Source organism: Lithobates pipiens, unplaced genomic scaffold (assembly GCF_037356315.1).
Source record: "Lithobates pipiens isolate NorthernLeopardFrog02 unplaced genomic scaffold, aLitPip1_a1.2 Scaffold_8, whole genome shotgun sequence".
Lineage (NCBI taxonomy): Eukaryota > Metazoa > Chordata > Amphibia > Anura > Ranidae > Lithobates > Lithobates pipiens.
The window spans coordinates 642,280,368-642,292,977 of NW_027507903.1; the positions used below are offsets into that span (position 1 = coordinate 642,280,368).

General features: G+C 46.1%; 1 protein-coding gene across 1 annotated transcript in view; it reads right to left on the bottom strand.

Annotated features, from left to right (window-relative positions):
* The window catches only part of LOC143961617 (chloride channel protein ClC-Kb-like), an 88,938-nt gene that overhangs the window by 54,557 nt on the left and 21,771 nt on the right, over nt 1–12,610 (bottom strand). The window contains 2 exon segments of the mRNA XM_077470938.1: nt 11,139–11,217; nt 11,351–11,428. Of these exon segments, the coding sequence (XP_077327064.1) occupies nt 11,139–11,217; nt 11,351–11,428 (157 nt within the window).

Below are 12,610 nucleotides of genomic sequence, written 5' to 3' on the forward strand. Positions count from 1 at the left end.
TTATAATATAATATATATATTTTTGTATAAAACAGTGTCAAAAAGTGTCATTTCATGAGATAATTTATGAGAGCGTGTCTAGGGGCGAAATTAGGGGCGGGGCAGGGTTGGCCAGGGTAGGGATCTAGTGGGGCACTGGTGGCGAGTAACCTTGGAGGCCTGGCTAGGAGCTCAGGACTTGAAATTTTGAGCCCTCTGCTAATCTATAAGATTTCTAAATATGATGGCGAAGTGATCTATTCTATGGGCATCCCATATACCCCTTTCCCCCAACCAAGTTGCCCCCCCCAAATAAACAAAACAAAGCAAAGGACTGTTCATTGTCTCTGCAAGTGATGTATGGGAGTCTGACAGCGGGTTGATGTGGTGGATGTTTGTTACACGTGGCAACTACACCGCTACATAATAAAAAGAAAATAAAAAGTAAAAGAAAGAATAAAAAATGAGGTAAAAGAAAGAAAGATGCAGAAGGAAAGCAGGTCATACTAGCATGATTTATAGTAATAAAAAAATAAAATAAAAAAAGGGACCTAACAAAAAGACGACTATCTCTAAACTGGACACCTGATATCTACATAGCGCAATGTAGACCCGAAGACCAACCTTCATGCCCATACCCCAGTAGCCAATGATTGGGCATTATGGCCTTCAAAAACAATGTCTTCCTTCGTGCAGTTGTAATCCCTGGTTTGTAACCAAGATCTCAAGGTAGACTTTATTTTATTTTTTTCCCTTCTTCAGAATATATGAAAGAGGGAGAAAAAAAATAAAAAAATCTTCTCCTCCCCTCCCTTCTTCTCTTCCTTTTATTCTTTTATAACAAGGCCCAACGCACAAAAGTCAGGATTGATCAAGGCCTCACAGTATTTATAATGCAGTGAGTTTAATTTATGAATGGTCATCATTCATTATTTTACAGCTTACAGTCTAAAGCCTCGTACACACGAGCGGATTTTCTGATGGTAATTTTGTGATGACAGGCTGTTGGCAGAAAATCTGACCGTGTGTACGCTCCATTGGACAATTGTTGTCAGATTTTCCGTGGATAAATGTTGGATGGCAGGCTTTTAAAATTTTCCGTGGACAAATGTGTGTTGTCAGATTTTCGTAGCGTGTGTACACAAGTCCGTCGGACAAAAGTCCAAAGTACAAACATGCATGCTCGGAAGCAAGGATGCGCCGGAAGTAAACTAGTGTTCGTAATGGAGAATTAACATTCGTGACGCGGCAAATTATGAAATCTGGAAATGCAGCGCACAATTCTCTTCTTTTTTTTTTTAACAGAAAGATTCTCTTCTTCTATAATGGGATAATAATGAAGCTGCTTTGCTGGTGATACTGATGGAGCTATTGCAAATTAATTTTCAAAGGCTTTTTTTTTTATTATTATTTTAGTTTTGTGGGCAAGTTACCACAACACCATTATCCCGTAGTTTTTACGATCAAAGATACAACTATGTTGGTGTCCCTTGTTAATTTTACATTGTATTTTGTTAAATGTAACTGCCTACTCCCAAACTGTCATTTGAAGTAAAACAGCCAAGTATTATTCTAAAATTGGACATGCTATCTGCCCATAGAACTTAACCAAAAAGTGCATTCTATGCATCCAAAAATATAAAAAAAATATAAAAAATTTAACAAATCAAATCATTCTTATTCAAAAAATATAAATAAATAAAATAAAAGCCTCATGCATGTGTCCTGCTTCTTAATATAGGGGGTCAGCAATGCCAAGAGTGTGTGAAAGCACGGGTCCGTCATCCGGAGATAATCCCGAAAATCATCCGGATTATTCTTCTGGAGCTCCCGCAGCAAAGGCATATGACATAATTGGTCACGATTAATAAAGCAACCAAGTTTTGGTTCAAGAACTCCTCCTCCTCTTGTTCCTGGACTGGACTTTGGTCGAAGCAATAACTCCAAGCCCAATAATAAATAACACGTTATCTCCTCCGATTCCGCAATATGGTTGGTTGACGAACGGCCGTTCAGAAACAAAACTGAAAAGCGCGAATTGAAAAGCACGAACTGAAAAGCGCGAACTGAAAAGCGGACGAAATGAAAAGCGCAAAATGAAAAGCGCGAATCAACACTCACCAAACTTCTACTAACACGAAATTAGCAGAAGGAGCCCAAAGGGTGGCGCCAAAGAGCACAGTTTTGAAAATCTGATCGCACGGACAAGGCACCCTTTAAAATTCTCAAGCACCCCATTCTAAAATGTAAAAAAGGAAAGTAATATTTTTACACAGGGCTTTTTTTCTCAGAGAACAGGTGCAGGTACTTTTACCTTCAGAGTCAACCCTTGACTCCACCTAGGGTTGCCACCTGTCCGGGATTCACCCGGACAGTCCGGGTTTTGAATCATGTGTCCGGGTTTCTGGTGGTCTGAAACCCGGACACAATATTCAGAATAGACTGTGGCTCCCCAAGTAACTAAGTACCACAACCGCAGAGTGCATAGGTGTGTACATGGGCCCATACACGGACAGGAAAGGTCTTGATCTGCTTCTCCTCCTCCCGCCCCTCTGTCTGCCCTCCTACACTCCAATCCCTGGTGTTCTATGCCTCAGGAAAGGGATGTGTGGGCTGGAAATTTGAAGCTCAGCTCGGCAGATACACAGTGGATGAAAGGCGTTGATGCCTGAGCCTCCATCCTCGGGTGAGTGGGCTCACCATCAAATGTCTGCGTTTGAAGTCTCCCCCCTACCTCCCTTCTCTCTCCTGCCTCCAAGTAAGTAAATACACTAAAGTAAGGGGGACTCAGATGTATGGGGGGCCCTGTAGACTCTGATGTAAGGGGGGCTTTGGGAACCTTAATTTAGTGGAGGTGCTGGGAACTCTGATGTAAGTGGGAGGTTTGGTGATCAGAAAAGTAAATTAAAAATAAAAATTTGCTGTGTGCGGGGTTTGGCTTGAAGAAAAGGTGGCAACCTTATCTCCACCCCCTACCCACCTCGGAGTACTGTCTCTTGGTTCCAACCCCCTGTACTGCCCCTTTTAGAGAATACAGAACCAAGTATCATTTTGTGGTGCTAAGAAAGTTGTATGGAATTTAATGATAGCAAGAAAAGCAGTAAAATACCCTCACCGGCCACTTTATCAGGTCCACCTTGCTATTACCAGGTTGGACCCCCCTTTGCCTTCAGAACTGCCTTCATTCTTGGTGGCATGGATTCAACAAGGTGTTGGAAACGTTCCTCCGAGATTTTGGTCCTCAGTGACATGATGGCATCACGCAATTGCTGCAGATTTGTTGGCTGCACATCCATGATGCCAATCTCCCTCTTCCACCACATCCCAAAGGTGCTCTATTGGATGAGATGTGGTGACTGTGGAGGCCATTGGAGTACAGGGACCTCATTGTCCAGTGGTGAGATGATTGGAGCTTTGTGACATGGTGCATTATCCTGCTTGAGGGAGCCATCAAAAGATGGGGACACTGTAGTCATAAAGGGATGGACACAGTCAGCAACAATACTCAGGTAGGCCATGGCATGTAAACAATGCTCAATTGGTACTAAGGGGCTCAAAGTGTGCCTAGAAAATATCCCCCACCACACCATTTCACCCCCACCACCACCAGCCTGAACCATTGATACAAGGCAGGATGGATCCATGCGCCAAATTCTGACCCCCCCATCTTAATGTCGCTGCTGAAATCGAGACCCTTCAGATCAGGCAACGTTTCTCCAATCTTCTATTGTCCAATTTTGGTGATTCTGTGTGAATTGTAGCCTCAGATTCCTGTTCAGGAGTGGCACCCGGTGTGGTCTTCTGCTGCCATCTGCTTCAAGGTTCTAATGTTGTGCGATCAGAGATCGTATTCTGCATACCTTTGGTGTAACAAGTGGTTATTGGAGTTACTGTCGCCTTTCTATCATCTGGAACCAGTCTGCCCATTCTCCTCTGACATCAACAAAGCATTTTCCTCCAAACAAACACCACTCACTGGATATTTTCTCCTTTACCCGCCATTCTCTGTAAACCCAAGAGATGGTTGTGTGTGCAGTAGATCAGCAGTTTTTTAAAAATACTCGGACCAGCTCGTCTGACACCAACAACCATGCCACGTTCAAAGTCACTTAAATCCGCTTTCTTCCCCATTGCTCAGTTTGAACTTCAGCTAGTCATCTTCACCACATCTAGATATCTAAATGCATTGAGTTGCTGCCATGTGATTGGCTGATTAGCAATTTGTGTTACCAAGCAATTGAACAGGTGTACCTAATAAAATGGGCAGTCAGTGTAGATCCTCTGCAGCCAGCAACAATATAATCCCCAGCAACAAAATTCCTCCCAGCAGCAATAGATCTCCCAGCAACAGGAAATATAAAAATGAAGGAACACTAGTGCCATTTAGATGTTACAAAGAATATAACTGAATATGTAAAAAGGAAATCAAGGATAAAAAAAATCAAAATGAAAGACAGATTGCAAAAGATAGTAGGACAAACCCCCAAAAATTCTTCAAATATATTAATAGTAAAAAGGTCAGGTCTGAGCATGTAAGCCCTTTACAAAATAATCTGGAGTGGGTGACTGGGGACAAAGAGAAGGCTAATTAATTAAATACTTTCTTCAGCTCTGTGTACACAAAGGAGCATGGGGGAGCTCATGTCCATAATGGGGGTGGTAGTGACACAGCCCCAAATGATCCACAATGGCTCAAAAGTGTTATGGTCCAGAAATATTTGGACAGGATAAAGCACCTGGGCCAGATGGCATCCACCCACGGATCCTAAAAGAATTGAGCTCTGTGAATTCAAAGCCATTGTATCTAATTTTTAGGGACTCATTAATGACAGGAATAATACCACTGGATTGGTGCAGGGCCAATGTGGTGCTTATATTTAAAAAGGGAACAAAGTCTTTACCAAGTAACTATAGACCTGTTAGTTTAACTTCTATATTCGGGAAGATACTGGAGTGATTAATAAAAGACCACATAGACGAGTTCTTGCAGGAAAAAAATATTTTAAGCAACAGACAGCATGGATTCATGAAAGACAGAAATTGTCAGGCAAACCTGATTTCTTTTTATGAAGAGGTAAGTAAAACCTTGGACAGAGGGGTGGCGGTGGATGTGATATACTTGGACAGAGGGGTGGCGGTAGGCGTGGTATACTTGGACAGGGGGGTGGCGGTGGACGTGGTATACTTGGACAGAGGGGTGGCGGTGGGCGTGGTATACTTGGACAGGGGGGTGGCGGTGGATGTGGTATACTTGGACAGAGGGGTGGCTGTGAACTGTGGTATACTTGGACAGAGGGGTGGCGGTGGATGTGATATACTTGGACAGAGGGGTGGCTGTGGATGTGGTATACTTGGACAGAAGGGTGGCGGTGAATGTGGTATACTTGGACAGAGGGGTGGCTGTGGATGTGATATACTTGGACAGAGGGGTGGCTGTGAACTGTGGTATACTTGGACAGAGGGGTGGCAGTGGATGTGGTATAATTGGACAGGGGGGTGGCGGTGGACGTGGTATACTTGGACAGGGGGTGGCGGTGGGCGTGGTATACTTGGACAGGGGGGTGGCGGTGGATGTGGTATACTTGGACAGAGGGGTGGCTGTGAACTGTGGTATACTTGGACAGAGGGGTGGCGGTGGATGTGATATACTTGGACAGAGGGGTGGCAGTGGACGTGGTATACTTGGACAGGGGGGTGGCGGTGGACGTGGTATACTTGGACAGGGGGGTGGCGGTGGACGTGGTATACTTGGACAGAAGGGTGGCGGTGAATGTGGTATACTTGGACAGAGGGGTGGCTGTGGATGTGATATACTTGGACAGAGGGGTGGCTGTGAACTGTGGTATACTTGGACAGAGGGGTGGCGGTGGATATAGTATAATTGCACAGGGGGGTGGCGGTGGACGTGGTATACTTGGACAGAGGGTGGCGGTGGGCGTGGTATACTTGGACAGGGGGGTGGCGGTGCACGTGGTATACTTGGACAGAGGGGTGGTGGTGGACATGGTATATTTGGACAGAGGGGTGGCGGTGGACGTGGTATACTTGGACAGAGGGGTGGCGGTGGACGTGGTATACTTGGACAGAGGGGTGGCTGTGGACGTGGTATACTTGGACAGAGGGGTGGCTGTGGACGTGGTATACTTGGACAGAGGGGTGGCTGTGGACGTGGTATATTTGGACAGAGGGGTGGCTGTGGACGTGGTATACTTGGACAGAGGGGTGGCTGTGGACGTGGTATACTTGGACAGAGGGATGGCTGTGGACGTGGTATACTTGGACAGAGGGGTGGCTGTGGACGTGGTATACTTGGACAGAGGGATGGCTGTGGATGTGATATACTTGGACAGAGGGGTGGCGGTGGATGTGGTATACTTGGACAGAAGGGTGGCGGTGGATGTGGTATACTTGGACAGAGGGGTGGCTGTGGATGTGCTATACTTGGACAGAGGGGTGGCTGTGAACTGTGGTATACTTGGACAGAGGGGTGGCTGTGGATGTGGTATACTTGGACAGAGGGGTGGCGGTGGATGTGATATACTTGGACAGAGGGGTGGCGGTGGACGTGGTATACTTGGACAGGGGGGTGGCGGTGGACGTGGTATACTTGGACAGGGGGGTGGCGGTGGACGTGGTATACTTGGACAGGGGAGTGGCGGTGCACGTGGTATACTTGGACAGAGGGGTGGCGGTGGACGTGGTATATTTGGACAGAGGGGTGGCGGTGGACGTGGTATACTTGGACAGAGGGGTGGCGGTGGACGTGGAATACTTGGACAGAGGGGTGGTTGTGGACATGGGATACTTGGATTTTGCAAAAGCGTTTGACACAGTTCCGCACACACGGCTCATGTGTAAGGTAAAGTCTACAGGTTTGGAAAGATCAGTTTGTAAATGGATAGAAAACTGGCTAAAAGACAGAATTCAGAGAGTAGTGGTTAATGATTCTTACTCTGAATGGTCTAAGGTTATCAGTGGTGCACCCCAAGGTTCAGTGCTGGGACCCTTACTTTTTAATATGTTTATAAATGATATTGGGTCTGGGATCAAAAGTAACATTTCCATCTTTGCAGATGACGCCAAGCTATGCAGTGGAATAACCTCCTTACAGGATGTCTCCAATTTACAAGCCGACCTCAATGCTCTGTCTAATTGGGCGACTATGTGGCAGATGAGGTTTAATGTTGATAAATGTAAAGTTCTGCACTTGGGGGCTAAGAATATGCATGCATCATACATGCTAGGGGGGAGTACAACTGGGGGGATCCATAGTGGAGAAGGATCTGGGGGTTTTGGTAGATCATAAACTCAATAATAGCATGCAATGCCAAGCTGCGGTTTCCAAACCAAGCAAAGTCCTTTCTTGTATTAAGAGAGGTATGGACTCCAGAGAGAGGGATATCATTTTTCCCCTGTTAAAATCATTAGTAAGATCTCGTCTGGAATATGCAGTTCAGTTTTGGGCACCAGTTCTCAAAAAGGATATCGGGGAACTGGAGAAAGTGCAGAGAGGGGCAACCAAACTGATAAGAGGCATGGAGGAGCTCAGCTATGAGGAAAAATTGGAGGAACTGAATTTATTCACTCTTGAGAAGAGAAGGTTAAGGGGGGATATGATCAACATGTACAAATATATAAGGGGTCCATATAGTGAACTTGGTGTTGAGTTATTCACTTTACATTCAACAAAGAGGACAAGGGGGCACTCTTTACGTCTAGAGGAAGAGAGATTTCATCTCCAAATACGGAAAGGTTTCGTCACAGTAAACCCTTGTACACACGGTCGGAGAATCTGTCAGAATGAGTCTTATCGGACCGTGTCGTCAGATTATCCGACTGTGTGTGGTATGCATCGGACTGATTCCGTCCGAATCTCCGTCGGAAAATTGGGTCTGGCATGTTGGAAATATTTCCCGACCAACTGGGCCGGACGGACCTAATCCAATCATGTGTAGAGCATTTTCATCGGACCAAGTGCCACGCATGCTCAGATCAAATTCCTACATCAAAACTATTGGCTACTAGCCTGAATGTAGTCCCATCGTAACTAAATTACGTCATCACGTTCTGAAAGATCGGCTTTTTCGCCAATTTGGCCCGACCGTGTGTATGCAACAGTTTCGGACACAATCCGTCAGACTAAATCCGACGGGCAAAATCCGATGGATTTGGTTGGCAAAATCTCTGACCGTGTGTACGTGGGCTAAGAGCTGTGAAAATGTGGAATAGACTCCCTGCAAAGGTAGTTCTGGCCAACTCAGTAGATTACTTTAAGAAAGGCCTGGATACTTTCCTAAATGTACAGAATATAACGGGGTACTGACATTTATAGGTAAAGTTGATCCGGGGGAAAATCAGGGAGGAATTTTTTCTCCTGCAAATTGGATCATGCTCTGTTGGTTTTTTTTTTTTTTTTGCCTTCCTCTGGATCAACTGTGGGGATAGAATTGAGTATATGGGATTGTATGAAATTCATTTTTTTTTTTTTTTTTTTTGTGGTTGAACTGGATGGACTTGTGTCTTTTTTCAACCTAACTATGTAACTATGTAACAATAGATCTCCCAGCAACCAGCATCAGTAGACCCTCCAGCAGCTAGAAACAATAGACCCCTCCCTCAACAGTAGGTCCCTTCAAGCAACAACAACTGACCCCCCCCAGCTTTTATTTAAGCCCAACCTGCGACCACTTAATTTTTTTTTTTTTTTTTTAAACATACATACAGATTTGTGACATTAAAGAGGGATTCCGCCCAAAAAAAATATTAAAAGCCAGCAGCTATAAATACTACAGCTGCTGACTTTTAAAAAATGGACACTCACCTGTCCCGGGTTCCAGCGATGCCGGCAGCCGAGGCCGATCGACCGCTCGGGCCTCGGCAGCTGCCGCCGCCATTCGAGGTGAGGGAATCAGGAAGTAAAGCGAATCGGCTTCACTTCCCGGTTCCCTACTGCGCATGCGCGAGCTGCGCCGCGCAATAGGAAATCTCCGCGCTGTCACTGGGACCCGTGTGTGTCCCAGCAGACAGCGCGGCAGGGCAGGAAATGGCGTAGACTCCCGTGGGAGTCTATGCCCGGAAGTGGGTGAAAATACCTGTCTTTGACAGGTATCTCCACCCCCCTCCCCCCTGAAAGGTGTCAATTGTGACACCGGAGGGGGGTTCCGATCAGCGGAGGTTCCACTTTAGGGTGGAATCCCGCTTTAATCCACGAAATATCAAAAAATAGGAAAACACATAAAACAAATAAACCTGGCACCTCTCGGACTAAAGTAACTTAGCGTATACTAAACAAAACATTATAGAGACGTAGATACATTTTACTCAACAAGTTGTTCACCGCTAATTTCAAACTTTAAACCATGGCAGTTTCCTCTATACAGCATCAAGTTATATTTCTATCGCACACTAATTTAGTCTCTTCTACACCTCACTCCTCTGCTTCTACTATTTGCCCCCATCTAACTCTTCTTTCGTTACTGACCATTGGCTTTTTCCTCAACTACGCTTCTGCTTGATCCCAACCTGCGACCACTTGTTACCGACCTTTGGCTTATTCCGCAACTATGCTTCTGCTTGATCCCAACCTGCGACCACTTGTCACCAAACTTTGGCTTGTTCCTCTACTATGCTTCTGTTTAATTGGCTTGTTTACTGACTACGCTTCTGCTTGACCCCTACCTGCTATATCTGCTACTTGACCACAGTTTGCTCACCTCCTGGTGGGGCGATCCCGAGGCCCGTCACCCGTTACTAACATGCAACAAAACCGATGTCCACCATCTAGTGAACATTGATAAGTGCTTAGACTTCATGCCTCGGGTGAGCCCCAGGGTGATCTGCTTGTATACCTATCCTGCTGGTTGGTGAGATACTGACTACGCTTCTGCTTGACCCCTACCTGCTATATCTGCTACTTGACCACAGTTTGCTCACCTTCTGGTGGGGCGATCCCGAGGCCCGTCACCTGTTACTAACATGCAACAAAACCGACGTCCACCATCTAGTGAACACTGATAAGTGCTTAGACTTCATGCCTCGGGTGAGCCCCAGGGTGATCTGCTTGTATACCTATCCTGCTGGTTGGTGAGATACTGACTACGCTTCTGCTTGACCCCTACCTGCTATATCTGCTACTTGACCACAGTTTGCTCACCTCCTGGTGGGGCGATCCCGAGGCCCGTCACCTGTTACTAACATGCAACAAAACCGATGTCCACCATCTAGTGAACACTGATAAGTGCTTAGACTTCATGCCTCGGGTGAGCCCCAGGGTGAGCTGCTTGTATACCTATCCTGCTGGTTGGTGAGAGCCTCTCTACTGCTACAGTTACCAGACTCTGAGCCTGACTATTTACCATGACAGCTAACTTGCTTGAGGCTCTGACATAAGGAAGCAGATCCCTGCCCCCAAGATGGCCACCTCCACACAGAGACAGAAACAAGGTATAGTAAGCCAGTAATGAGAAGAGGTCAACTGCATGAAAACCACAGGAAATACTAGTGACTAATCAAATGTACCTTTGCCCTTTGCCTACCTTTATTTGGACACAGCTTCCAGAGTCCAGGTCCTTTTTAATTAGTTGGTAGAATTTGTACATCTGCACGGCCCCCAATGTGTGTTAAAAGCCACCCACCTCAAATTGGGAGCAACAGTTGTGTCCGTGCCCAACTGACATGAACGGACCTGCCTACAGAGGGATGCAGGGAACACCTGTGTATCCCCGTGGGGGAAAACACAGCCCTTGCACGGGTGTACCCTGTAGTATACTTGTGTGAACGAGGTCTTTGACATACAACCCTTGACATTTTTAATGACCTCTGCTAAGCAAGTAAAGGCTTGTTAAAAAGCAATCCCATGCAAAAAAAATGTTTTTGCTGGGAACTGATTAACTAAATTGGTGAATGAGATTAAAAGCGGCTTGCTCCAGTTCTGAATCTTTACCAGCCCCTTCGTATTATAACAATATCTTGTACCGAGCAGCAAAGAAGACAAAGTTCACTGAACAAGAAAGGAAACTGCACGCATAATCTGATAACTGGTGACATTTACTAACTGGAATTCTACTCTAAACACTTGCTGCATGGCTGTCAATGTGTAATATATGGTTACAAATCCAAAGCATGGCATAATAAAAAACATAATAATGTAGACCACCTACCTCCTACGGGGGCAACAAAGCAACAAGCCACACCCACCGCAGCTCCGGCAATCAACAGTTCATACTTGCGGCTTGGATTCTAGATGGCGCCAACAAGAGAAAAATCAAGGTGAACCAATCATTCTACAGGTACAGCTCCACGCGAACTGGAGAAAGTAGATCACATGTTGCAAGGCTTCAGTTATAAGTGGATCAGTGAAGCACAGTCTTACCTCTTTGGTGCCGACAAGTTTAAGCATGACCTTTCCCAGCAGAGTTGCGAGTATGGTGGCCATATGGACAAAAGGTCCCTATTAAAACATGAAAATTACAATTACTGTACCATCATCCCAGGCTGCACCTCCCCAAAATTCCTATACTGACCCCTCACACAGTTCTGTATATCCAACCAGTATATATACTATTTCTGTACTGACCTCTCACACAGCACTGTCACTACACCTCCATCCTGCCTTGGATATCTCTACTATTCTTATACTGTTCCCTCATACTGTTATAACACAACATCTCCATCCTGTCCTATATATCTACTAATTATGTATTGATAGTATAGTGCCCCCATCAGGTGACAGAGGGGCTGTGGTGCAGAGACTTTACGATGCAGTCAGGGCTGGACTTACCATTGGGCTTGACTGGGCTCAAGCCCATGGGCCCCACCCAATAGGAGGCCCCACCGAGATACATAGCCAAGTGTACTCGGATCAGCTCTGCTCACAGTCACGCCCTATGATGGACATAACACAGGGACTGGGCGTGACTGTGAGCCAAGCCGAGTACACTCGGCTACTCTCGGCTCCACTCTGGACTGCAAGAGGACCCTTAGCCGCCGACGAGAGGACCCGAGAGTCGAAAATCGGGGTGCGTGTTATACGCCGGCGCGTGTTATACGCCAATAAATACGGTAATGTATAGAAGGTAGGGCCCGAAAGTGACTCAAGCCCAGGGGCCCCCACCACCCTAAGTCCTGCCCTGGATGCAGTAGACAAGAGAGTAGTTGGGTCCAGGCAGAAGTCATGGCAGGTGGCAGGCAAGAGGGTAGTCAGATGCAGGCAGGTCAAAGATGCAAAGTCACCAGCATAACAAACCAAGGTTTTGGGGTTCCCGCAGGGTTCCTTTCTTAAGGTAACATAGTGACATAATGAGCCACTATGTTGCCTTGAGAAAGGAACCCCGCAAGGTCCCAAAACGTTGATTTCTTACGCCTTATATGACACTAGCTTCAAAATGAACACATGAAAGGCATTCATTTGGAGCGCTGGCATTCACTTCGAGAACCCATTATTTTGAGGTCGAGTACTGCGAGGAGTGCACTAGTTTCCATTTTGGACTTTATAAAAGTCCAGGCAGGGGTCCTGGAAGGTGGCAGCCAAGACAGTAGTCAAGTTCGAGCAGAAGTCCGGCCAGGAAAGGAGGAGGGTCGGCAGCAAACGGGCAACTGGCAGATAAGTATTATATCTCATATGCCGCATACA